Here is a 27,617-nt window from a genome sequence, read left to right on the forward strand (position 1 = left end):
TACAGGTGTGAGCCACTCTGCCCAGTTCAGACTTTTTGCAGATTATGTTTTTCCCCCACTAAGATAACAAGAGCGCTCCTTAATTCTTCTCTTTTTTTTTCTTTTTGAGACAGAGTCTCTCTTTGTCGCCAGGCTAGAGTGCAGTGGCACCATCTTGTTTCACTGCAACCTCCGTTTCCCGGGTTCAAGTGATTCTCCTGTCTCAGCCTCCTGAGTAGCTTGAACTACAGGTGCACGCCGCCACGCCCAGCTAATTTTTGTATTTTTAGTAGAGACGGAGTTTTACCATGTTGGCCAGGATGGTCTCAATCTCTTGACCTTATGATCCGCCCACCTCGGCCTCCCAAAGTGCTGGGATTACAGGTGTGAGCCTTCACACCCAGCCGCCTTCTCTGTTATTAATGAAAAGCTTTTCCCCTTTTAATTTCTTATCTGTGGATTGATAATGGTGCCATTCATTTCATTTTGAGAAATAGGCAGAATCCATTGTCCAGTGGTACTGCTTTGTTAGAGTAGAAGTTATTGACCTCGACAGTTCGTTCTCTGGTCTCCTCTGTTAAAAAGGACTTTTTTATAGGTCTAAGACAGGCTAAAGATAGTATGTGGACCTTAATAGATGTATATATCCAAGAGGCAATATTTGACACTGGGCAAGCTGAAGAAAGTGTGCATTTTGAATATCTTATGTTTTGTGGAAGGTGATGGGATGAGTGCTTCCCCCCACACACACATGCAAATTAGTTATTTTTGACAAAGTTAGCGTTAGTGTCATCTGGAACCTACAGAAATTATTAAAAAACAAAAACAAACTTTGGCTACAATTGTTAGAAGCTGGCTTAGTCTGAAGGCACCCAGTAAAAATTGTGTTTTAGAATGTTTTAAGAATGTTACCGATTTTGCACCAGGCTGGCCTATGCATAGGAAGCACTTGATGTACACTTTGCTCCCCAAGGAAAATTAATATTTTTCCTAGATGGAACCCTATGGTGCTTATTCCCTGATCTCTTAGAGCACTTGCTGCAAAAGCCTTTTTTGCCAGAGCTACTTTATTCCTGTAACATAGGGAGTCCTGGGATTCACACTGGCTCTCTTGGACCAGGGAGAACTCTGGAAAGGTGACTGAGATCAGTTGTTCTGCTGGGAGTTTTGGCTTCTCATACTGAGACAGGCTTTACACAGTGTGCCCAATTCTCTTCCTTACGTCCATCAACAAGTATTTATTTATTGAGCTACTTGTATTTGCTAAGCACTGTGCCAGGACTAGTGAAGTAAAAGGAAAAAAAAGGGTCCCTGTACTGAAAACAGATTCCACTCCTGGTGGGTAGGGGTGGTGGACAATGGCAATTTACAATGAAGGACAAGGAGGGTGTAAAGTGAGAACTGTGGAAATGATCATTATAAAGCCAAAATTTTTTATTAAGCCTTGGTTACAATTAAAAGAAACAATGGTATCAAGTTGGTTGCTCTGAGAAAAATAAATCATAGGCTAGTTACTTCCCTCAGTGGGATATCAGGAAGAAGAGGGTGGAGGGTAGGAACATTGAGCAGACAAGTGGAGAAGATCTTATTTATTTATTTATTTATTATTTATTTTTTTGAGGCGGAGTCTCACTCTGTCGCCCGGGCTGGAGTGCAGTGGCCGGATCTCAGCTCACTGCAAGCTCCGCCTCCCGGGTTCACGCCATTCTCCTGCCTCAGCCTCCCGAGTAGCTGGGACTACAGGCGCCCGCCACCTCGCCCGGCTAGTTTTTTGTATTTTTTAGTAGAGACAGGGTTTCACCGTGTTAGCCAGGATGGTCTCGATCTCCTGACCTCGTGATCCGCCCGTCTCGGCCTCCCAAAGTGCTGGGATTACAGGCTTGAGCCACCGCACCCGGCCGAGAAGATCTTATTTAAATTGAAAATCACACACGTTCTCTTTTGTTTACAGAGAAGCAAGAAGTTTCATGAGACAGTCACAGTTCTTTCTGTGCTGTTGAACACAAAATTATTTGAGATAGCTGTTCAATATTAAATATATGTTTCATGTTTAATCTCCCTGGAATGAAACTTTGAACATCAGTGCATGTAAAATGTACTTTTCACTTAATTTATAGAATTTGATTTTACTTTAATCTATCACTGCATAAATCGCCTGAGAAAAATCTCTGGCCCTTAACTGTGTTTCTGTTTTATTAGCTGAACAAGTAAAATGAATTGTGATGCTGGGGGATTAAAATCCAAACAATTTGATACCTTGTTTCTTCAGTAGAGTCCTCAACAGTCTTGCCCTGTGCAGTTCCCACCAACTTCTTTGAACTGAGACTCTATGGCCCACAGAGACCATTTAAATCTTGTGATAATTTTGTATTCATTCAGTCCTTTTGTTTCTAAAAGTGGTAGCCATACCAAGATCCTCCAGGATCTAGTCTATCCTATTCTTTAAGGGATCTTAAAACAGTAGATTGGTTGCCTACACTTGTAGTATGAAGGGTTTCCTGGTGATGCATTTGGTCTCTGAGCTGTCCAAATCTGCATATTAGTCCACTACTCAATTTTCAGTGATAATTTTTACATTAGAAATTTTAGACACATATATCTGAATTACAGATACTGCATGGAAGGGAATCTCAATTTGGTTCCATTTGATTATCCGAGATAATGTGTCTCCTTATTCCCTTTAAGTTTCATTTGAAAATCCTTGATTTAAAAAAAAGAAGGCTGGGTGCGGTGGCTTACTCCTATAATCCCAGCACTTTGAGAGACTGAGGTGGGTGGATCACCTGAGGTCCGGAGTTCGAGACCAGCCTGGCCAACATGGTGAAACCCCGTCTCTACTAAAAATACAAAAATTAGCTGGATGTTGTGGGGCACACCTGTAATTCCAGCTGCTCGGGAGGCTGAGGCAGGAGAATCGCTTGAACCCAGGAGGCAGAGGTTTCAGTGAGCTGAGATCACGCCACTGCACTTCAACCTGGGTGACAGAGTGACACTCTATCTCAGAAAAAAAGGAGAATCTTGGTGTGAAGTAGTGCTTTCTAAAGATTTGAGCATTGGATAGGATCAAGTGATGTATATAAGTCCTTTCTCTACCTTGAACCACAGAAGCAACTCACCATACCTGGTACATGAATAGAAGAGTGATTTTGTCTAGAGTTCGGATGGTTTTGAGACATAAGAGCTATGAAATATTTTATGGTGATTACTTACACATAAAATGTTTTCCCACTTATTAGCCCTAGCTGACCTCATCTTACTTTATTATCCACCCTGTCCTCTGCAGTGATAGCTTCTCTCCTCATTCTTATCCACCCTGTCCTCTGCAGTGTTAGCTTCTCTCCTCATTCTTTATATGCTGATCCTTTTTGTGTACAATCCTTTCTTATGGGTTTGACCACATGGAACAAGCTTCCTGTGCTTATTTGCCTCACTGATTCCTTTTCTTGTTAAGTTGCCCCGTAAAAGTTTACTCTCTCTTGCTATTCTTTTTCTAACGTTTTTACAAGGGTTAAGCCCTTCTGGTGGGTTTCTTAGAGTGTTTGTAATATTTGAAATTATTTATATGGTTCAGGAAGTAGAATCCTTCCCCCTGTTCTATCAGAACAACCCAAGATTATTCTCTTAGTGTGCGTTTTCTTCCACTGTACTTCACATAAACTAAAAAACTAAAAGATTGTTTTCAAAGGTTCTTATAATACAAGGATTGATCTAAGAGTTAATTTTTTTAGTGAGTCGTCTTCAGATCACTTCAGAATTAGCAGTTCTTGCCGTGATATTGGAGGGAGAAAGTTATGGGAGTCACCTGTCTGTAGTTGCCTTGAAGAAAGTATTTCTTCAGGGTACTGGACAAGTGGCCCAACTTAGGTGTCTCCTTTATTCTCTCTTTAAAAGAATAGCAATGTGAAACTGCTGTAGCATCCTTAAAACACTGAACTACTTGCTGTCTCTGTCATTTTGGCAGCATTGTCTTTAGCATTGTTTGAATGTTTTGTCAAATGCTTGCAATAAAAATAAAATACTTGTCTAATCCTTAAAAAGATTTCTCTGAGGCTAGGCACGGTGGCTCACGCCTGTAATCCTAGCACTTTGGGAGGCCGAGGTGGGCAGAGCACGAGGTCAGGAGTTTGAGACCAGCCTGACCAACGTGGTGAAACCCCATCTCTACTAAAAATACAAAAATTAGCTGGGCACGGTGGCCTGCACCTGTAATCCCAGCTACTCAGGAGGCTGAGGCAGGAGAATCTGAACCCAAGAGTTGGAGATTGCAGTGAGCTGAGATGGCGCCACTGCACTCCAGCCTGGGCAATGGAGCAAGACTCTGTCTCCAAAGAAAAAAAACAGAAAGATAGATTTCTCTGAGATAATTACGTTTTAGAATCCTGAACACTTTTTTTTTTTTTTTTTTTATAATAGGGTCTAACTCTTTTGCCCAGGCTGGACTGCAGTGGTCCACTCATGGCTCACTGCAACGTCAGCCTCCCGGGCTCAAGTGATCCTCCTGCCTCTCGAGTAGCTAGGACTATAGGTTTGTGCCATCATGTCCAGCTAATTTTTGTATTTATTGTAGAGATAGGATTTCACTACGTTGCCCAGGCTGGTCTGAAACTTTTGGGCTCGAGCAGTTTGCCTGTCTCTGTGTCCTAAAGTGCTGGGATACAGGCGTCAGCCACTGCACCTCGCCTGTAAAATCCTAAACATTAAGGTCCCATATTGTAGTAGTAGTAGTAGTAGTTGTAGTTGTAGTTTTAGGGGTTTTGGTATATAGTAATATATCACATAGGCTGAATGTATAATTTGCACATCTTCTGTAATACATGTTCATATTATAAATGCTTACTGTGATACAGTTTATGATATAGGTTCTTGTTGTATTTTCTGGCCCTTATATTTTAGAGAACTTTAACTGTTTTTTGTATATCATTGAATATCGGCTGGGCATGGTAGTCACCCCTGTAATCCCAGCACTTTGGGAGGCCGAGGCCAGTGGATCACTTGAGTCCAGGAGATCCAGACTAGCCTGGGCAACATGGTGAAACCCTGTCTCTACAAAAAATTTGAAAATTAGCTGGGCATGGTTGCGCATGTCTGTAGTCCCCAGTTACTTGGAGGCTGAGGTGGGAGGATCACTTGAGCCCAGGAGGCTGAAGTTGCAGTGAGTTGTAATTGGACCACTGCCCTCCAGCCTGGGTGACAAAGTGAGACCCTGTCCCAGAAAAAAAAAAGTACGTCTCCTAGATACATGGCATGGTAATGCATTGGGTCTGTATGTCATTTAAGAAATAGAACTTAGTAGGGGAAAACTGCTGTTGTTATTCCCTTCCCTTTTATTTATTTTTTATTTTCTCTGATGGAAAGATGGGATTGTATACAATGAGTTTAGAGCTTTCCTAAATCACTTGTACCAATCAAGGGATTTAAATCAGTAACTCCCAATCTTTTTTGCATTTTTGTACCCACTTTCATGCTTTTCCTCTGTATTCAGTTTCTGAATAAATTTATTGTTAAATAGACAAGTGAATTTTATGTAACACTTGATTTTGGAAATAGCATAAGATGTTGAAAATAAGTTTTCATTAGCTTATCTTAGATGTGGTCTTTAGAAGTTGACCTTATTGATCACAGCAGCCCATGCATCTCATTATGCATTCTTCCTTTGCTTGCTTAATCACCCAGTGCCTTTTGATACTTGCCAATGGTTAAAGCCATAAACTTTACAGACTGTTACCAGAATCTTGAGAGAAAAAAAAATGTACATAATCTGAATTAAGTGATACAGTTTCAACAGGTTTTTCTTACCTTGTTTCCTAGGGTGGGACAAGGAAGTTTTGTACATGTTTTATCAAGTATTTAACTGGATTGTAATAAACTAGAGTGAAACAGAATGAACAAAATGAAGTTTGCAAACCTACCTTTGCCAACCCCTCATCTCTTAGGACCCAGAGTTTAACAATACAGATCAGATTGACCTGTATGATGATGTGCTGACAGCCACCTCACAGCCCTCAGATGACAGAAGCAGCAGCACTGAGCCACCTCCTCCTGTTCGCCAGGAGCCATCTCCCAAGCCCAACAACAAGACCCCTGCAATTCTGTATACCTACAGTGGCCTGCGTAATAGACGAGCTGCCGTCTATGTGGGCAGCTTCTCCTGGGTGAGTGTGGGTAACCAAAAATGCTTATGGGTGGCTGGAGGGAGAGCACTGGGAGGTGATGGCATTTTCAGAAACCACTGTTGCACTGTTTTGTGCTCTGATGGGGTTGGATTTCTTTTTCCTGGGATCAGGTTGGATTGATCTCTGAAAGAGAACTATCCTGAGGACGTACTGGTGCCGAAGAAAGCAATGATTAAGTGGGTAGTTGCTTTTTCTGCCATCTTGTTACTGCCCCTGACCCTGGGGCTTTATGTCTAGCAGGGTCATCTGTGGGACGAGATTTCAGAGTGAACACCTTGAACTCTTGGTGGTCATTAGATGGTCCTGTGATAATGGTGGGTGATGGGGATTAAAGACCTTGAAAACTCTAGTATACTTGGGGTAGGTGGTGACTGTTGTTCTGCAAGTTATTTTGTCATGTTTTGGGGCTGGTGGTGGGGGTGGTTTTTCCGAGTTAGAAAAGATATTTATTGTGGGGAAGTTCTGGCAATGGTCAACTCTAGCCTGTCAGATCTATAATTAAAAAATTGCTGGCTGTCAGTGTTTGAACTGATGACCAGCCAACCCAAATGGCAGTCAAAGTTACAATAAGTTTTAATCTTCTCAATCTCTAAAGATGGGGATTGGGGGTAAGTGGGTTTGGACTTCTGTATGGTTGAGGACAGTAAGAAAAGTCTGCACTAACTGAAATATTGCCAGGCTTTTGAGTTTCCTCTGGGGGATTTAGTTGTGACTAGAATCCTGGGTTTGGGGGGCAGGGTCTGGGACATTGGCAGGCGGGGGTATAGCTCTTGACATCTCTTCCTTTTCCATCTTGCCGGCCCCAGTGGACCACAGACCAGCAGCTGATCCAGGTTATTCGCTCTATAGGAGTCTATGATGTGGTGGAGTTGAAATTTGCAGAGAATCGAGCAAATGGCCAGTCCAAAGGGTGAGGTCTGGATTTGAGAAGCCCCTTTTAATTTGTAACCATTGGGATAACAGATTAGCACTATATTTTGGCCCTGAATTTTAATCCCTCCCACCCCTGGCCCAGCTTAATGCCTTGGTTTTGGCAAACTGCCTTAGAAAGGGACCTAGCTGCAATGTGGTAACATGCATCTCTTAAGGGGCGAAGAATACTGATTTTTAATTCCAAAAAAAGCAAAGATTTAGGCTCTTAGTAGTGCTGTGTGTGTGTTTAGTTTAGCAAGATGTCCTTTGCTTTATCATTTTTTACTAAAAATAGAGAATTTCTTTTTTCTTCTCTTTGTTGTCTACAGATTTCATTCATTTTTAATTTTTCCTTCCTAAGGTATGCTGAGGTGGTGGTAGCCTCTGAAAACTCTGTCCACAAATTGTTGGAACTCCTACCAGGAAAAGTTCTTAATGGAGAAAAAGTGGACGTGAGGCCGGCCACCCGGCAGAACCTGTCACAGTTTGAGGCACAGGCTCGGAAACGTGAGTGTGTCCGAGTCCCAAGAGGGGGTACGTGGAGACCATCTGTATGAAGGGGGGGACGTTTGTGGGTTTGTTTTCTGGGGTGTAGGCTCAGCCTACAGTGTGGATGAGTTTGGGGGAGGGTGTTGATGGTTGTAAGTGGTGTCGTGGTCGACAAGTAGTCCCCAAAATAGGTCTGTATAGAAGAAAGAGCATTGTGCTGGGAGTCAAGTAGGTTCAGGTTGTAGTTTGGTTCTGCCAATAATTCATTGTGTGACCTTAGCCAAGTCACTTTACTGCTTAGGGCCTGTTTCCCCATCTGGACTAGTGACATGTTATTTAAAGTTCCATCAGCTCTAAATTCTGTGTTTCTGTCTAAAAATTGGCATATGGTGAATGGGCTTAATTTTTAAGACATGCCTCTCTATAAATTATCAAGAAGCAGCCACCCTGAAATGTAACTAAAAGGTGCCTATAATCTTTTCATAAACGTTCATTGGAAGGATACTGTAAGGAATAAACCAAGAGGAGTGTTGGAGAATAAGAATTGAACAATATTTCTCCAGCATTGTCCAGGGGAGAGGGTGCTCTTTTGATTACCAAATGTTTTAGTCTGCTTGGCAGGTATATCCCATTAGTAAAGAAAGTTAGAGGCCGGGCGTGGTGGCTCACGCCCATAATCCCAGCACTTTGAGAGGCCAAGGTGGGTGGATCATGAGGTCAAGAATTCGAGACCAGCCTCGCCAACATGATGAAACCCCCATCTCTACTAGGAATACAAAAATTAGCTGAGTGTGGTGACACACGCCTGTAATCCCAGCTACACGGGAGGCGGAGGCAGGAGAACTGCTTAAACATGGGAGACGGAGGTTGCAGTGAGCTGAAATCAGGCCACTGCACTCCAGCCTGGGCGACAGAGCAAGACTCTGTCTCAGGGGTGGGAGAGTTAGGGGCTGGGTGTGGTGGCTCACACTGTAATCCCAGCACTTCGGAAGGCCAAGGCGGGCAGATCACCTGAGGTCAGGAGTTGGAGACCAGCCTTGGCAACATGGCAAAACCCTGTCTCTACTAAAAATACAAAACTTAGCTGGTTATGGTGGCACATGCCTGTAATCTCAGCTACTTGGGAGGCTGAGGCAGGTGAATCTCTTGAACCCCAGCGGTGGAGGTTGCAGTGACCTGAGATTGCACCACCACCCTCCAGCCTGGGTGACAGAGTGAGTCTCAAAAAAAAAAGAAAACTACACCAGACTACCCTAGTTTGAGGACAGTTTACCTTACATTCATCTTACTCTCTTTATTCCGACTGTACTCACTAAGCCACTTTCTTATGCTAATTTGGTTTCCCAATTAGGGTCTCCTACTGGGAAGAGAATGCGCTGACCAGCCGACACAAGTACTCCGGTCTGCTTGGCAGTTATATTTCTCATTGTAAATTAATAAATTGGTGTTCTGGTTTATGAGTCAGTCTCTTGTGAGTTTGGTTAGCATGAGTCAGTCTCCTACGGCCTAGTCACCCCGGTTGAAGCAGGTTTCTGAATCTGAGAAACCTGAGGACTAGACCTTGGATTTTCCTGACCTCATAAAGTGCAGCCACCCTGCAAGGCCCTCCCTGAGACAGTCAGCCACCCTTATTTTCTTTTGCTACAGTGGGAGAAACAGCAAAGTTTCATCACCGATCTTCTGTCACTGCTTAGGTCCAGCTCTCAAAATAGTGCCTTGTATTGATTGGGTTTATCCTCCAGGTAGAAATAGGACCACTTCGCTCTTGCATAGGAGCAGCTGTTCTTTTAACTAGATTGACAGCCTAGATAGATTCGGTGTGAACTCTTACTGCTCCATGTTAGAAAGGACACACTTTTCTTCCTTGACAAGTATTTTCAAGTCCCCTCTGTTTTGGAGTCTTTCTGTAATTCACCGCTGACCTTCCTTAGGTATGTAATTTTACAGTTGTATTGGGAATAACATTCCTACTTCTCTTCAACTGCTTTTCATGTTACCTTTCTTTGCTGAAAAGATTGTGGTAACTGAGTGCAGTTTTTCTCTGTCATGCTGATGGACCTGGGCTCTGTTAATCACTAAGTAAAGCTGGTAGGCCGGGCGCGGTGGCTCAAGCCTGTAATCCCAGCACTTTGGGAGGCCGAGACGGGCGGATCACGAGGTCAGGAGATCGAGACCATCCTGGCTAACACGGTGAAACCCCGTCTCTACTAAAAATACAAAAACTAGCCGGGCGAGGTGGCGGGCGCCTGTAGTCCCAGCTACTCAGGAGGCTGAGGCAGGAGAATGGCGTGAACCCGGGAGGCGGAGCTTGCAGTGAGCTGAGATCCGGCCACTGCAATCCAGTCCGGGCGACAGAGCGAGACTCCGCCTCAAAAAAAAAAAAAAAAAAAAAAAAAGCTGGTGAACTTCCTCTGCATAAAAATGGTTGCCTCTTTTGGGACTTGTAGCCATAGATAAAAAACAGAATCCTTGCAGATGTGACAATAGTAGTAGCTGGGAAAGTGGTTAGCTGTTAGATGACACTTGCCTAATACCTTTTTGTACTTCAGTTTGAGAGAACTCTAGGAAAGAGCCAGTTGCCATGTGTTTGAGACATGAAGAATAAGACAGCATTGACACTGTTTCTGTAATAGAGAAGTCTAGGTGGTTGTCAGCATAATTCATTCCACCTTAAGCTTTACTCAGGAGCTAGGATTAACTATCATGTTCTAGTTTAAGGAGCACTCTTTCCCTCCACACTTGCTGCCAATGTTATCTTTCTATTTCTAAGACTCCCCTAGGGCCATGTGATCTTGTTCTATTGGATTCCACATTAAACAGGCTTAAACTGTTAAACTGGAGAGAAGAAATAAGTTTAATCAAGTGACTTGACAGTGTCAGAATCCATGCTTCTAGCTGTTTAAAACACGTTCTGAGCTCCTGTTGTGCACAGCACCATACTGGCATGTGGTGATGGTGTTCCTGTTAGGCTGCCCTGAGGAGTAGAGGATTTTGGCCATTGAAATGTAGCAGGAGTTCCCCAGATTTGAGACATGGTTTGTAGCAAGCTTTTGCTAAGCATCCTTACTGTCAGCTGTGTGTCATGTGCTCGTGCTGTGGGCAGATCTTTTATTGGCCTATCTCCCAATTTTTCTTTCACTTAACCTTCAATTGTCTAGCCTTTATGTGTGTCTCTTTCTCACCCTGATTACTGGTTTTAGTATGTAAATAGAAGTGCCATCCAGTTCCTGCCACTCCCTCTCTTCCCCTAAATTCCCTAGCCAACACCCTGTGGCAAAGAGAACATTTTAAGTGTGCAACAGGAAGAGGTTAACTAGTATTAGTTTAAGGAGAGAGGTCCTGAACTCTTCAGGAGATGTGGGGTTTCAAGTCAACTGCAATTCACCTGAACATCAGTGAATACTGTCATTTTCTCGTGGGCTATCAGGATCCTTCTACATTTAAAAATAGAACATATATGTAAGGATAAATTAAATCTGTTCTGAAGCACTTCTGGAGTTCTGGATGAAAAACATTCTTTGACAGGATTTAGGACGATACTGTTTTTTGGATTTAATGTCTTTACTGAGTTGCTTCTGATCTTCTCTGAAGCCAAAGAAAAGGCAGATGATTTTACCTTCTTAGCCACTTTAGTCACCTTCCTCTGTAGGGTGTCTGATAACTCCTGAAGGATGAACTGGTCCTGTGGGTTTGTGTAAAGCCTGGGCAGTAACGTTAGTTCTGTTTTGCTTCATAGGAATACCTCCACGGGCCCATTCCCGAGATTCTAGTGACTCTGCTGATGGACGGGCCACACCCTCTGAGAACCTTGTACCCTCATCTGCTCGTGTGGATAAGCCCCCCAGTGTGCTGCCCTACTTCAATCGTCCTCCTTCAGCCCTTCCCCTGATGGGTCTGCCCCCACCACCAATTCCACCCCCACCACCTCTCTCCTCAAGTTTTGGGGTCCCTCCTCCTCCTCCTGGTATCCACTACCAGCATCTCATGCCCCCACCTCCTCGATTACCTCCTCATCTTGCTGTACCTCCCCCTGGGGCCATCCCACCTGCCCTTCACCTCAATCCAGCCTTCTTCCCCCCACCAAACGCTACAGTGGGGCCTCCACCAGATACTTACATGAAGGCCTCTGCCCCCTATAACCACCATGGCAGGTAAGGACTATCTTGTTCCTTTCAGATTTGAGCCAGGGTTAACAAGTGTGTTAAGCATTGTATTCTCCCTGAGAAAGTGAGCACTGAATGCTTCTTCTTTCCCTTATGGACATTCTGTTGTCACAGCATTAACTCCTGAGGAGTAGTTTACTATTTGTTAGTGTTTTCATTTGATGTTTTGATTGCATCTTAACCACTTGACCCAAACCATGTCCTTTATACCCCTTTTAAAGGTACTTAAATTAAATGCTGGAGCAGGTGTTGTGAATGCTACAGATGTCTAGCGTTGTTGTGTGTTATGCCAAAATTACAAAAGTATTGTAGAGTACAGTAAAAATAATAAGGGGTGTGAGCAATCAAGGATGGTATTTTCTCTGTACAGCCGAGATTCGGGCCCTCCACCCTCTACAGTAAGTGAAGCCGAATTTGAAGATATCATGAAGCGAAACAGAGCAATTTCCAGCAGTGCCATTTCCAAAGCGGTATCTGGAGCCAGTGCAGGTAACTCATGCTTACCTTTGCTGCCTTCTCCTTAACCTTTAATTTTTTTCCTGATTTTGTCATTTCTGCTGGCAAAAGTTCAACAAGATAAAGTTGGAGTACTGTAGATACCAAGAGCGGCACACTTTGAAGAGCAATATGTAACCTGATTTCTTGGCCTTGGGGTAGTCCGACTGTATTACTTAGCCTGTATCTAGGCCTGCCCTCATGAAAACCAACTTAATGCCTAGAATATAAAGAATTAATACAATCTCAATGTGGTATTTGCTGTAGAGTGAAATTCCTGCCTCGTGGAAATCTCCATCTCAGTGGTTGATGTTTAGGTTTAGTGTCTACCCAATACCAGATATAGACCCTAGGTTGTTTTTTAGGAATGATGTCTTGACTGGATAATGTGTTTTTTTGTTTGTTTGTTTTGAGAGGGAGTCGCCCAGGCTGGAATTCAGTGGTGCAATCTTGGCTCACTACTACAACCTCCTGGGTTCAAGCGATTCTCCTGCCTCAGCCTCCTGAGTAGCTGGGATTACAGGCACTTGCCACCATGCCCAGCTAATTTTTGTATTTTTTGTAGAGACAGGATTTCACCATATTGGCCAGGATGGTCTTGAACTCCTGACCTCAAGTGATCCGCCTGCCTCAGCCTCCCAGAGTGCTGGGATTACAGGTGTGAGCCACCACATCCAGCCTAGATAATGGTTTGCTATGAAATCTCATTACATTTGGGAGTCTAAGCAGAGCTGATAGGTAGCCTATCCTAAAAAGAGGCAAGTCTATAGATAGTTATCTTAAAGCATGTTATGCCCTTACAGCAAACTTTTGCCCTGCTCTCAGTAGTAAGTGGGAAGAACCAGCAACCACGATTCTGAAAGCCCTGAGCATAAGATCTTTGGTTTCTAAAAGAAGAGGCTACAGGAAGTTTCAGAGTTCTGGTCCAGTTTTCATATCATGACATTAGCCGTATTCACTTCCTTCCTGCGAGTTCCCTACATGAATGTAAATGTCTGTAGATTATCAGATCTCCTGAGAAATAAGTTAGTCCTAAATATTACCATCTGCTTTCCCTCAGTTTTCATCTTTGCATCATCTTGCCAAACTTGAATCCACAGAGTAGGTTAAAGACAGAAAGTATGTATGTTCCCTTCATTTTTTCCCACCAGAAAAATCTACATTGACATCTAAATTAATCTTTTTAGGCCAGGTGCAGTGGCTCATGCCTGTAATCCCAGCACTTTGGGAGACCAAGGCGGGTGAATCACTTGAGGTCAGGAGTTTGAGACCAGCCTGGCCAACATGGCAAAAGCCCTTCTCTACTAATAATACAAAAATAAGCCAGTCATGATGGCACATGCTGTAGTTCCAGCTACTTGGGAGGCTGAGGCACGAGCATTGAGAATTGCTTGAGTCCAGGATGTGGAGGTTGTGGTGAGCCAAGATTGTGCCACTGCACTTCAGCCTGGGCGACAGAGTGAAACTGTGTCTCAAAAAATAAAAAAAAATTACTCTTTTTAAATTCGAAAGTAATATATACCCATGGATTATATGGGTTAAATACACAGAGCAATATAAAGAAAGTACTCATTGTTCCTTCTTCCTCATCAACCCTTTCACACTAAGATGATCATAACTGAATCTTGACCTCCTTCCCTTTTTGTGTTCTCATTCCAGTCATTCAAACCACAAATACTTATTGAAGGTACCTACAAAAACAGGCAAAAATTCCTGCCAGGATGGAGCTGATGTCTTCATATTCTTGCGCCTCCACTGGACAGTTTCTCCATAGTTTCTATTCTTGTTGCCTTGCACAGAGGAAGCTGCCAGGCTTCATTTTCACTGGACCCCTGCCTGGATTCATATTTTCTTTGTATTAACTTCTGTCCTTAACGCTCTTGACTTAGCTTGGAAAAGCAAAGTGCAGGTACCCGCCCCAAGACCACTATCCCTGAGCCAGGCATTGCTCAGAGTTGGAAATGAAAGGTCTAGTTTTTTATGACAGCGTAAATTTTTTTTTTTTTTTGAGACGAAGTCTGGCCCTGTTGCCTAGGCTGGAGTAGTGTAGTGGTGTGATCCCGACTCACTGCAACCTCTCTCTCCCAGATTTAAGCAATTCTCCTGCCTCAGCCCCCCAAATAACTGGCATTACAGGTGCATGCCACACCACCTCGCTAGTTTTTGTATTTTTAGTAGAGACTGGGTTTCACTATGTTGGCCAGGCTGGTCTTGACCTCTGGCCTCAAGTGATCTGCCCACCTCAGCCTCCCGAAGTGCTGGGATTACAAGTGTGAGTGACCGCATCCAGCCATAATTTTTTTAATGTATACATATACTACACATACGTGTTTTATGTAATAACATATATATACACATATACATCTGATTGTAGGTTTAAAATAATTTGTAGAAATACACATTGTTAGAAAGTCTTGTGAGTACAGTGGCTCATACCTGTAATCCCAGCACTTCAGGAGGCCCAGGCAGGAGGATCACTTGAGGCCAGGAATTTGAGACCAGCCTGGTCACCATAGTGAGACTCCATCTCTACAAAAAAAATTTGAGGCCGGGCGCGGTGGCTCAAGCCTGTAATCCCAGCACTTTGGGAGGCCAAGACGGGCGGATCACGAGGTCAGGAGATCGAGACCATCCTGGCTAACACGGTGAAACCCCGTCTCTACTAAAAACTACAAAAACCTAGCCGGGCGAGGTGGCAGGTGCCTGTAGTCCCAGCTCCTCGGGAGGCTGAGGCAGGAGAATGGCGTGAACCTGGGAGGCGGAGCTTGCAGTGAGCTGAGATCCGGCCACAGCACTCCAGCTTGGGTGACAGAGCGAGACTCTGTCTCAAAAAAAAAAAAAAATTGAAAAATAAGCCAGGTGAAGTGGCATGCAGGAGGATGGCTTGAGCCCAGGAATTCAAGGATGCAGTGAGCTATGATCATACCACTACACTTCAGCCTGGATGATAAAACAAGACCCGTTTCAAAAACAAAATAGTGCTCTATACAAGGACCACCAATAAGACCACCTTTTATAGTTTAGTATATATTCCTCCAGAATTTTTTTTGTGCATATGACAATTTATGTATAATTTTTATTGTTTTTACAAAAATGGGATATGGTTTTGAAATTTCCTTGTTTCAGTTAGTATATTCTGGACACCTGTTATATCAACATATAAAATTTACTGATCCTTACTATGTGCCTGGCACTGTGCTAATGGCTTTACATGGATTACTTTGTTTACATACAGGTTTACCTCCTGCTTTTTAACAACTATGTAATACTCTAGAACCAATGTTCCTTTATATAGCCAGACCCTATTGAAGATAATATAACAAACAACACTAAAACACTGTTAAACATACACACTTGTGAACAGAAGTAGAAAATTTTTAGTAGAATTGCTGGCTCAAAAAATATGCACATTGTTTATTTTAATAGATGTCAAATAGCCCCTGGACAGCAATGTGTCAGTTTGTTCATCTGACAACATCTGTCAGATTCTAAACCGCTGGAATATAGGTGTCATCCAGTTTTACACTTGCAACATCTGCCTCGTCTCTTTTACCATGGTTGTTTAGGACAGCTAGCTACTCTTGGTTTGTGTCCTCCTGAGTTCTCCTTTTGGTCCAGTTAGCTTACCATCTTTCCTCACCCTTGGCCTTTCTCATTCATCCTTTTTCAGGGGATTATAGTGACGCTATTGAGACGCTGCTCACAGCCATTGCGGTTATCAAACAGTCCCGGGTTGCCAATGATGAGCGTTGCCGTGTCCTCATCTCCTCTCTTAAGGACTGTCTTCATGGCATCGAAGCCAAGTCCTACAGCGTGGGTGCCAGTGGGAGCTCTTCCAGGTGAGTCGGTGATTGTGTCCTCACCTACCAGCCCCAAGCAGCACTCTTCCAAGGATAGGGAGTATGGACAAATGGAGCCCAGGGAATCTGGGAAAGACCTGACTGAAAGTCTGGACCTTAGCCTTCATGTCTTTATGGGGAAGAAACTAATCAGATACTTTCATTAATAAGTGTTGTAATTCTGGAATCTGGTAGGTGAGGCGTGGGCTCGTGTAGGAAAAAATACAGACAGGTATTGTTAAGAACATGGACTTTGGAGTGCTACAAGCTTGGATTGGAATCCCAGTTCTGCTGCTAACTATCTGTATGACCTTCTTGCATATGGAAGTTAGTTAACTTTCCAAGCCTCATTTTTCTCATTTTTTAAAACGGACAATGATGGTATTTATCTTATAGACCTGCTGTAAAGATTAGGTCAGATAATCCATACAAAATTATTAGCACTGCACCTGATAAATTATGTTCTCAACAGATAAATTTACCTGTTAATCATCCTCTCAAAAAAGACTAGTCCTCAAAGAGGTAAAATCCTCAGACAGTAGGCCTATGATAGAGTAATAGAGGAGTAGTTTAGGCAAATATCAGAATACACCAAAACACCACATTCTTGGAAAGAATGTGGTAGGCCTTCTGAGTGAGGCTGAAGGATCTTTCTAATTAGGAAAAGACATCGGTCCCGGGAAAGGTCACCTAGCCGGTCCCGGGAGAGCAGCAGGAGGCACCGGGACCTGCTTCATAATGAAGATCGGCATGATGATTATTTCCAAGAAAGGAACCGGGAGCACGAGAGACACCGGGATAGAGAACGGGACCGGCACCACTGAGAAAGGTGGGAGGAGCCCCATTCCTGGCTGCTGGGGGATCTTTTATTAAAAAAAGATTTATAGTGAAGAGTTCTCTCTCTTTAAAGCAAAAGTAAATGCAGCAAGGGTAGGGGGAACTTCTGATTTACATAACTGGAATTGCAATTTTCTGCATATTTATGGGGAATCTTTCTCTGAGATTCAGCTCTTTCTGAGATTTCTGCTTGTTTCTTAACTACCTGATATCTGAGTGAGAGCATGGTGTCTGCATTCAGGCACCAATTTGAATCCCAGTTCCTCCACTAATAATTGGCTATATTACTTTCTGTTCCACAGTTTCTTCATTTGTAAATGAAGATAATAAAAGCAACTGTCCCAATGACTTGCTAAGTTTTTTTTTTTTTTTTTTTTTTTTTTGAGGCGGGGTCTTGCTCTGTCGCCCGGACTGGAGTGCAGTGGCCGGATCTCAGCTCACTGCAAGCTCCGCCTCCCGGGTTTACGCCATTCTCCTGCCTCAGCCTCCCGAGGAGCTGGGACTACAGGTGCCTGCCACCTCGCCCAGCTAGTTTTTGTATTTTTTTTTTTTTTTTTTTTTTTAGTAGAGACGGGGTTTCACCGTGTTAGCCAGGATGGTCTCGATCTCCTGACCTCGTGATCCGCCCGTCTCGGCCTCCCAAAGTGCTGGGATTACAGGCTTGAGCCACCGCGCCCAGCCGACTTGCTAAGTTTTAGTGTGAGAGTCCATGCAGACCATTTAGCACTCATGGTACCTGTCACATAGTTCTCAATAATTAATAGCTATCATTATTATTATGAACTTTCAATTTAAAAAATTACGAAAATTGACTAAGAATAGTAACACCATTGCCTACTTAGTTTTCAAGGTGCAACATTAATGATTTTAAGAATTAGGCTCAGTACAGTGGCTCACACCTATGATCCCAGCACTTTCGGAGGCCAGGACAGGAGGATTGTTTGAGCCCAGGAGTTCGAGACCAGCCTGGGCAACATAGGGAGACCCTGTCTCTACAACAAATACAAAAATTAGCCAAGTGTGGTGGTACACATTTCGTGGTCCCAGCTACTTAGGAGGTGGAGGTGGGAGGGTTGCTCAAGCCCAGGAGGTTGAGGCTGCAGTGATCTGTGATTGCACCACTGCACTCCAGACTAAGCAGACAGTGAGACCTTGTCTCAAAAAAGGTGGGGAGGAGGGGCAGGCGGGTGCCTCATGCCTGTAATCCCAGCACTTCAGTAATTTGGGAGGCAGAGGCTAGAGGATCACTTAAGCAAGGAGTTTGAGACCAGCCTGAGCAACATAGTGAAACCCTATCTCTTTTTTTTTTGAGACGGAGCCTCACTTTGCTGCTCAGGTTTGAGTGCAGTGGCATGATCTTGGCTCACTGCAAGCTCCGCTCCCCAGGTTCAAGCCATTCTGCCTCAGCCTCCCCAGCAGCTGGGGCTACAGGTACGCCTCACCACGCCTGCTGATTTTTCTATTTTTAGTAGAGGTGGGGCTTCACCATATTGGCCAGGTTGGCCTTGAACTCCTGACTTCGTGATCAGCCTACCTTGACCTCCCAAAGTGCTGGGATTACAGGTGTGAGCCACCACACCCGGATGATACCCCATCTCTTAAAAAAAAAAAAAAATTAGTTTATTTAAAAGATTTTGAAAATTAATATGCTTTAGTCAGAGAGGAGAAAGCTGATCTGAAAAATTATCTTTTAATAGGTTTAGGGGCTTTGTGGTGGATAATTAACCTCAACGGAAGGGTTTTTTGCTTTTGGAAAAGATTTAGTGACAAGGTTATTTTGTTGTGTTTTTTGTTTTGTTTTGTTTTGTTTTTGAGACAGAGTCTCACTCTTTTGCCCATGCTGGAGTGCAGTGGCGCAATCTGGCTCACTGCAACCTCTGCCTCCTGGTGTCAAGCAGTTCTCTACCTTGGCCTCCCAAGTAGCTGGGATTACAAGCGCCCACCACCACCCCCGGCTGATTTTTGTATTTTTAGTAGAGACGGGGTTTCACCATCTTGGCCAGACTGGTCTTGAACTCCTGACTTCGTGATCCACCCGACTCGGCCTCCCAAAGTGCTGGGATTACAGGCGTGAGCCACCGCGCCCGGCTGTTTTTTGTTTTGTTTTGTTAAATAGACACAGAGTCTTGCTCTGTCACCCAGGCTGGAGTGCTCTTCTGTGAGGCACTATCATGGCTCTGTAACATCAACCTCCTGGGCTCAGGTGATCCTCCTGCCTCAGCCTCCTGAGGGCTAATTTTTAAATTTTTTGTAGAGTCTCGCTTTGTTGCCCAGGCTGGTCTTGAACTCCTGGCCTCAAGTGATCCTCCTGCCTCAGCCTCCCAATGTGCTGTGGAATTATGGGCATGAAGCCACTGCGACTGGTTATAATTTTCTTTTGAAGCAAAATGAAAGCAGGAAGTTTGGAGAGAAAAACTGTTAAGTAATGGAGAAGTTCAGTGAAGATTAGTTGGATCCAGGAGCTCTGGCTGTGTCATCCAGACTTTATCTGCATCTCTCAGCTCTGCTTTTCTCTGTTGCTTTCATTCTTAGACAGGCTCCATCTTGGTAGGGAGTCAGAGGGGATGCTGCATCTTTAGGTTGCATCCTACCAGCTTAGCAATCCCAATTGAAGGAAAGCTTCTGGAAAGATTGTTTCTAATATATAAGCATATAGGAGCAGGTGTTGACTCTGCTTCTATGGAAATCTTTAAAATAGGCCAGACTGGCTAGGGGTCTATCTATCTGTAGTTCCTGGAGGCTACTGCATGACCCAGGTAACTTCAGGGTCCTTTCTCAATTTTGTGGTTGTAGATTTATAAGGCTCTAGGACTTCCCATTTTTCTGTCTCACATCAAGTACATTAAGAAGATGTCAGCCGGGCGCGGTGGCTCAAGCCTGTAATCCCAGCACTTTGGGAGGCCGAGACGGGCGGATCAGGAGGTCAGGAGATCGAGACCATCCTGGCTAACACAGTGAAACCCCGTCTCTACTAAAAAATACAAAAAAACTAGCCGGGCGAGGTGGCGGGCGCCTGTAGTCCCAGCTCCTCGGGAGGCTGAGGCAGGAGAATGGCGTGAACCCGGGAGGCGGAGCTTGCAGTGAGCAGAGATCCGGCCACTGCACTCCAGCCTGGGCGGCAGAGCAAGACTCCGTCTCAAAAAAAAAAAAAAAAAAAAAAGAAGATGTCCTTGGCTGGGCGCAGTGGCTCACGCCTGTAATCCCAGCACTTTGGGAGGCCAAGGTGGGCGGATCACGAGGTCAGGAAATCAAGACCATCCTGGCTAACACGGTGAAACTCCGTCTCTACTAAAAATACGAAAAATTAGCCGGGCGTGGTGGCGGCGCCTGTAGTCCCAGCTACTCGGGAGGCTGAGGCAGGAGAATGGCGTGAACCCTGGAGGTGGAGGTTGCAGTGAGCCGAGATCGCACCACTGTACTCCAGCCTGGGTGAAAGAGTGAGACTCTGTCTCCAAAAAAAAAAAGAAAAAGAAAAAGATGTCCTTGATCTTTTGCCTGCTTGATCTAAAGTAATGGTAATTGAAAAGGAAGGTGAGGGGAAAGAATAGTAGTTCTGTTTGGTGTCTTTGGGATGGTGATGTCTGGATGAAGAAGGAGAAAGAAACTCACACCACCTGTGAGCCCCTATAGAGCAATAGCCGGAATGTAAATAGTTGGAAAATTTGCAGTATTGTGCCTAGTGATGACCTACTAAAAACCAAAATACTCCTTTTAGGTTGGCTACTGCCCTCTATCTTGTTCTTTGGCCATTAGCTTAAAAACATTTATAGCCAGGAATTGTTTTGTCTTTAATTGCCAAAAGAGGCAAATAAGTGGGAAGATGAAAAATTACTAATATTTTTTGTCTCTGTTCTCTGTTGTTAGCCACTCATTTATTCCACAAAATCCTAGAGTGCTTAACATCATTGAAATCTAGGATAACCCATGTAGAATCAACAGTTAGGCTGTGGGTTCTAGGTACTTCTTTCTAGATTTTGCAACAGGTTGAGTTTGGGGAGATGCCCACGTATCCTCTGGAAAAGCAGACACTAATGTAGATGGAGACCACAAACAACTTTGGCCTAACTCAGTCTCAGGTGGGCATGAGGGCAGGCATTGGAGTAGGTCTTGGTCCAGTCCTCACTCCCTTTTCTTGTTTGAGTCTGCACAGTTGCTGGTGTTACTTGTGGATTGAAAAGCACATGTAGGCCACAGTGTTATGTCTTTTAGAGCTGAGTGGGATGAGAGTGACCAGGGAGGTGATGACTGACCTGTGCAGAGCATGAACTGTCTGTCGTCTTTGGGGCTGCATTCAGTTTAGCAGTTAGAACATGACTGCATGTCACCATTCCTGATGGCTTTGCTCCTGACAGCCCTAGGACAGGGAAATTACCAGCGAGATCCATTGATCCAGCAGTAGTTTGAGAATTAAACATCTCAACCTGAGTCTTTAGCTGACACTTTGCATTATTTCTTCCACTTATAAAATGGGGCCAGGCACAGTGGCTTATTCCTGTAACTTCAACACTGGGAGGCCGAGAGGGGCAGATCACTTGAGCTCAGGGACTGGCCTGGGGAACATGGCAAAACACTCGTCTCTACCAGAAATACAAAACTAGCTGGGCATGGTGGTGTGCTCCTGTAGTCCCAGCTACTTGGGGGGGCTGAGGCGGGAGGATCGCTTGAGCCCGGGAGATGGAGGCTGCAGTGAGCCATGTTTGTGCCATTGCACTCCAGCCTGGGCAATAGAGCAAGACCCTGTCTCAAAAAATAATAGTAATAAAAATAAAATAAGACGAGACTATTTCTCCCATTATGAGGATAACTCTCTTTTGGTAACTTTGAAAATGCCATAACAATATTGCCTAGAAAACAGTCATTTGACTTTTGTAGGCCCATGACAAGATGGGAAAAATTAACTCTGAGGCACGTTTTCTACGTCCCCACTTTTCCTGGTCACCCCTTTGATCTGGTGGTTATTTCATCTGAATAATACAGTCTGAAAACACTGAATCGGGCACCCCAAGAATGTCAGTTTCTTACATCCTCACCCTAAGGACTGTATTCCATCTCTAGTGACCAAGTTATGGCTTAGGAAGTTTCATGCTGGGAAGATGGTACATGGTTCTCATTTATAGCAACCTTTTAGTTAGAAATGAATCGTATTTATATTCTATGATGACAGGTGTTCCCTGAGAGTGAAAGGTACATTTTGTTTAGAGGCAGCAATAGAACAGTAGCCTTCTTTGTCCATCTTTTCTCAGCATAGGACCCAGTTCTGGGGCCTGAAGGCTAATTGGCCCAGTGAGGGAATCTCTGATTTCTGCCTGCATTCCATCATTGGCACCAAAATGTAGCCATGGAGATTTAAGAATTGAGTGCTGTGGCTTGCTTCTCTTGGTGTACAAGTTATCCTCTGCAACCTGTGTCTTCAACTTTTTGTAGTTCTCAACTATGTCAGTTATCTCATTATTTTAGGACATTATGCTACTTGAAATATAGTCATTCTCACCTCTTTCCTATACTCATTATCCATTGAAAACTGAGCTTTCTCTTCAATTTGGATCTAATTCAAAGATTCAGAAGCCCTAATGGTATGAAATTGAGTGCACTGAGGGTTTCAGTTTTCCCTTAGAGAAAATGGGACAAATACCAGCCTGCATAGGTGTTTAGACAGTCCAGGAAGGCTTAGGCCATATAGATTCTGAGGACCCAAGCTGAAAATAGTGTCATTTCGGTGTGTAGAAGGATCAGGGAGGACGTAGATGTCTCTTCTAGGTTTTATAAGGCCACTTTACAGAAGTAGTTATATAAAAGGTAAACATTTGTGTGTAGGCTGTGTTGCCGGTTTGGGCATTTGGAGAAATTCTAATTCCTCATTTTCCCTTTGACTATTAATAATGTTTTATATGCTCAGACTGACCATACCACCACCCGCAGATGGATATTGCAGCATTGGAACAGGGGCTGAGTGTACTAGGAACTTTGTTGGGTGGCCATGTGACAGGTGGCTTAATACACCCTTACTTTTGGGTAAAAGTTCTTTTTTTTTTTTGGGATGGAGTCTCACTCTGTCACCCAGGCTGGAGTGCAGTGGTGCGATCTCAGCTCAGTGCAAGTTCCGCCTCCTGGGTTCATGCCATTCTCCTGCCTCAGCCTCCCCAGTAGCTGGGACTACACGCGCCCACCACCACGCCCGGCTAATTTTTTGTATTTTTAGTAGAGATGGGTTTCACCATGTTAGTCAGGATGGCCTCAATCTCCTGACCCTGTGATCTGCCCGTCTCGGCCTCCCAAAGTGCTGGGATTACAGGTGTAAGCCACCGCGCCGGGCCGGGTAAAAGTTCTTAACTGCATTTAGGTTTCTTCCATGCTCTGCTTTCTGTTCTGGCCTGGCCACATGACTCCTGCTTAGTATTAGTATGTTTCCTGGTTCCTCACCCATGGCTGTCATGCGAGGAAAGACTTAAACATCTCTTGAGTTTTAGTACATCTTGGAAAATCTCTGGGGCTGTGTTTGTGCATACACATACTCATAAAAGCACTTTTAACCAGGACTCCTTTAAAAAGAAAAAAAAAAAAGGATTTAAGAGTTTCCTGTGTATGTGCATCCTGCCTGCTAGAACCTCTTGGGTGTTTGGGGATTAATGGATTTGGTTGTGTACATACTTGTTTCCTTACCACTAAACCTCCCATTTCCAGATTTTTCCCCCTTCCCCTTAAGGTAAGCTATGACTTGCACAGAATAGATTTCTGAACCCATATTTAAATTCACCTTATTCCCTTTTAGTAATTTTTCTTGAAATGTGTCACAGTTTCCATACTTTGACAGCCAAAGTCTCCTTTTCAGTCAAACTTTCAGAGACCTCATTTCATTCTGTTTTTTCACCTAATCTTTATAGTGGATGTCACTGCTTTTTTTCTCTGTACACACTGTAGCTTCTCCTCCAACCATTCCTCACCACTTCTAGTGTCAGACAATGCTGCTTTGTTTTCCCAGGCTTGCATTCTCTGTCTGCATTCCCTACTTCTTAGGTTGCAGCGTTAGAAAATGTGTGTTTTATATAAGCCCCTGTCATTCAGAAAGTAACCTCTAACTTGTGTTTTCTTTCTTCTCTTCTGATGTTCTCATTACAGGAGTCTGGTTGGAAGCAAATGTTTTTTTAATGGACTTGCATCTCCTCACCTTGATCAGGACTAAAGGACGGAGGCCGCCCCACCCCCTTCCCTTTCCTCCAAACCCCTAACTCCCTCCAGACACCCAGGGAATACCCTCTGCCCCACAGGATTGAAGACTGCTTGGCAGCCCTCCCAATCCCACAGCTCCTGTTTGCCAGGGGAAAGAACCTAAAGACTTCGTGTGATTGGGAGGGGTGGCAGACAGGAAGAAAAGAACATGTCCAGGCCCCTGGTCTCCATAGAGAATGGTGCTTTGTCCAAGAAAACGTATGAGTTTCTGATTCTCCGGGAGCAGTTCAATGGTGAGGTTGATGGGAAGACTTCCTTCCCAAAGAAAATAGATCCTCCATGCAGGATCTAGGAGAGTGACTGGGTGTGCCAAAATATGCCCAGGGTCCTGCCCTCAGCACTAGATTTAATGGGGCCAAGAGGGTCCAAACCCCTTGCTAACATACCACTTCTTTGTTTAACTCCTTTACCTTCCTAGCCCTTTGAGGAGGGACCATGAGAACAGAAATTACCTTATGCAAAGCTACTTCTGTTCCTGCTTTCCCTCTCACGTATTGACGGTTTATTTCCTTGACCTCCCAGAGGGCTGAACTCTTTCAACTCTGCGCTGCCCAGCCTTCTCAGTGGACTTGCCCCTCCTAAGCAGAGAAGGCCTATAAGGTTGCTTTCTGCTGGGAAGCCTGGCAGAGCCAGTTACCACCCTCTGCTGCTTAGTGCTTGGGTACCTCTTGCAATAACCAGCTCTTAGTTGTTCCCTTTCCCTGGGGCTTTTCCATTTAACACATGGAGCCCTTTCCCCAGAAGGCTACTTCCTTGTTTTAGAGGAAGGTACTGCCCATTGGGAGATGGGGACATTGGGACCTCAGCAATGAAGAACCCTTGTGAAGTAACCAGGAGGAATGGGGAAAGAAGCAAGTTGGGCAGGATATGGCCTACTTTCATAGGCTTTTCTTCTTTCAGGTTTGATGTAAGCATGGGCTTGCATCCCCCAGGTACATACTTTTACTTGTTGTGGGATAACCTGGCACTAGTAGGCAGGTAAAGTCACAAATTTGGTGTCTTTTCATCTTTTGACTGTTGACTTAATAGCTCCTCTCACTCTGCCTGGAGATACTTCCTGCCTCAGATGAGGAGCCAGAAGAAACAAAGCCCGACTTGAATGAACTCAGCTCAAGAGTTCTAAGGACCAGCATTCTGGGGGCCATTTTCTCTACAGGCAAATGGAATTGCTTTTCCATAACATCCAAATTGTAATGTGGTTGCTGCTGAAGGAGGAGGCAGCAGCGAGGTCCTGCGGTACCCATGGGGTGATGCTACTTCTGCATGCATCTACAGGGCATCTGACATCTAACATGAGATGTGGCATGTGAGATGAGACTTGGCATGTGAGACATAGGGTCACTAGAGACCCTTCTGGGTCAGAGGAGAGAGACTGAATTGGACTAAACCCTTCCTCTGTTCCCAGCACGTTTCTCATATAGCCCTCAGTCACTGAGGGAGTCCCCCGCAGGGTTGGAGAGGCACATTCTCTTGGGACAGAGGCTACAGGTTGGAGCTTTTTTTCCCCTGTCCCCCAACCCCATCCCCACCTCCACTTCAGAACATGGCACCCCACCCAACTGGCCAAGTGTTAAGTGATGTGCTTATTGAGAGCAACTCCGGGTGTCTTTTAAAATGTAGAGAAAAACAAGGTGACAGTTTAAGGAAAAATATAGAATACCAGAAATGCCGTTTGCCCGGAGAATTTTTTTCTCCCCATTTTTGTTTTGTTTTTACTCTCAATGACACAATTTTTAGTTTTATTTCCTGATAGCAAAAGGAAAAAAAAACACCCATCCCTCAAAAAGGCCAAGGTCCCGTCCCCCTGTTGTCGGTGATTTGTTTGTCTTTCTGATAGGTTGAAAATTGTGTAATAAACTTGATGACGCTGTCAATCTTTTATACTGCATTGTATTTTTTTCCTTTTGTAACAAAATATTTTTAAATAATAAATGGGGTGTGAGCTGTTTTATGGATTCTGCATTGAATAGATTTGTTGAGGTGTCTGGGGTACGGGCATGGGCTGATATAGACACACGAATACCGTGAAATGCCAAGTTCTTAGCCAGGATTGCATATCAGGCAGTGATACATGGCTTTAGTTGACTGTGGAAAGCCTCCTAAGAGACCTCTAATGCAAACCTTTGGAGGCATCCCTTAAGGTTTAGCTTTTTTCCTTGGCCATCTAAACGTTTAAGCTGGTTAAACTTCCAAGTTATTATCCTTTACCGTTCAAGATTCCTAAGACTTATTTTCAGAGCAAATCTACCTTGTACAGTTAAATTCCAATGTCAAGTTCAGGAAGGGAAGAATCTTTCGATAGGAGTTAGAAGACCTGACTGGTAGTGCCTAGTTCACCACCTGTAAATATGGACAAGCAGTGTAACCCTGGTCTTTTTCACCTACAAAATGAAAATAATAGCTGTTCTGCCTTCTGCACATGAATGTTTTAAAAAACAGATAACAAATGTGAATGTTTTATAAACTACCTGAATATGAGGAAGTATATAGTGTGGGTGATCTTGGGCTCCAGAAAAGCTTTTGGCTTTAAAAAGCCAGGTGAAGGAGGGTTCAATGATAAAGTGAGCCACAGACCAGATGATAATGTGTATTGGTATCAGGAATGGCAAGATCAGTGTAAAAACAAACTTTAGGAGAAGAGACCTAGAGACATAGAGGGGCTATCAAGATGTGAAACTTAAGAAAGGAGGAAAAAAAAAGTAGTTGGAATACCTCAGAATGTAAATGAGTACTTTCAAATTGGGTTCCATGGTAATCCACATCTTAGGTGTACGTCATGCTTGCTAAGACACCTGTTCCTATGCTGTAGCAATCTCTAGTTAAGGTCTAGGCGTCTGGTTTTTATGCCCCAGATGACTTACAAACTAAATTGTGAGGACTGGTAGCTTAGAGGCAAAACTGAGCTTCATCTAGGAGGTACCATGGTGGTGTAGAAAAGGAAGGACTTTATGGTTACTCTAGGTTCAAATCCCAATTCAATTTCTAAGCTGAATGCCCTTGGACACATGACTTAACATCTGATTAATTTCCTTCTGCCTCATAGGATCATTATATGAATGAAATAACACTTTGCCAGGCACTGGATGAGGAGTAGTCTCTACAAGCTGCTGCCATGGTATGGAGCCGGAATCTGAATCTGTGTTCTAAATGCTTCCTAAACTGGGCCAGACCACTGCAGTCACTTGCTGGTTCTAGCCATGAGTGTGAGTAGCTGAGCAGGCCTCTGCCAGTTTATGACCAGGGCCTGTTGCTTTGCTCAGTTCTTGCCACTGTCCCAGAATGTTGGTACCTCCAGTTCTGTGTGGACTGTAAAGCGCTTCCCTTGACTCTAGTGAGCACAGCCTCTGGCCACGATAAATCTCAAAGACTAGCTACACTGATTCCTGTCCTCCACTGCCTCCACTGCACCAGAAATAAGACATTTCTGTTGTATGTCTTAATCATGTGACTAACTGCATCTACACAGGTGGTTCCATCAAGCATCAGGAAAAAATGAACATTGA

The 27,617-nt window shown here is 44.1% G+C and overlaps 1 protein-coding gene across 12 annotated transcripts in view; it reads left to right on the top strand.

Moving 5' to 3' along the window:
* Window positions 1-26,069, top strand: part of CPSF7 (cleavage and polyadenylation specific factor 7) — a 28,963-nt gene extending 2,894 nt beyond the window's left edge. For 3 of the 12 annotated variants that reach the window (XM_033206626.1, XM_033206627.1, XM_033206628.1), the window contains exons 3-10: window positions 5,913-6,131; window positions 6,959-7,062; window positions 7,426-7,598; window positions 11,290-11,704; window positions 12,087-12,205; window positions 15,882-16,050; window positions 16,712-16,879; window positions 24,004-26,069. In XM_033206626.1, coding sequence (XP_033062517.1) covers window positions 5,913-6,131; window positions 6,959-7,062; window positions 7,426-7,598; window positions 11,290-11,704; window positions 12,087-12,205; window positions 15,882-16,050; window positions 16,712-16,874 — 1,362 coding nt within the window. In that variant the 3' untranslated portion in view covers window positions 16,875-16,879; window positions 24,004-26,069. Of the gene's footprint in view, window positions 1-5,912; window positions 6,132-6,389; window positions 6,467-6,958; window positions 7,063-7,425; window positions 7,599-11,289; window positions 11,705-12,086; window positions 12,206-15,881; window positions 16,051-16,711; window positions 16,880-24,003 lie in introns of all 12 variants that reach the window. The other 9 variants (XM_033206629.1, XM_033206630.1, XR_004436065.1 and 6 more) reach the window with 8 other exon arrangements.
* The last annotated feature ends 1,548 nt before the right edge of the window (window positions 26,070-27,617 follow it).

The sequence above is a fragment of the Trachypithecus francoisi genome, unplaced genomic scaffold (assembly GCF_009764315.1).
Source record: "Trachypithecus francoisi isolate TF-2019V2 unplaced genomic scaffold, Tfra_2.0 Lachesis_group8, whole genome shotgun sequence".
NCBI lineage: Eukaryota > Metazoa > Chordata > Mammalia > Primates > Cercopithecidae > Trachypithecus > Trachypithecus francoisi.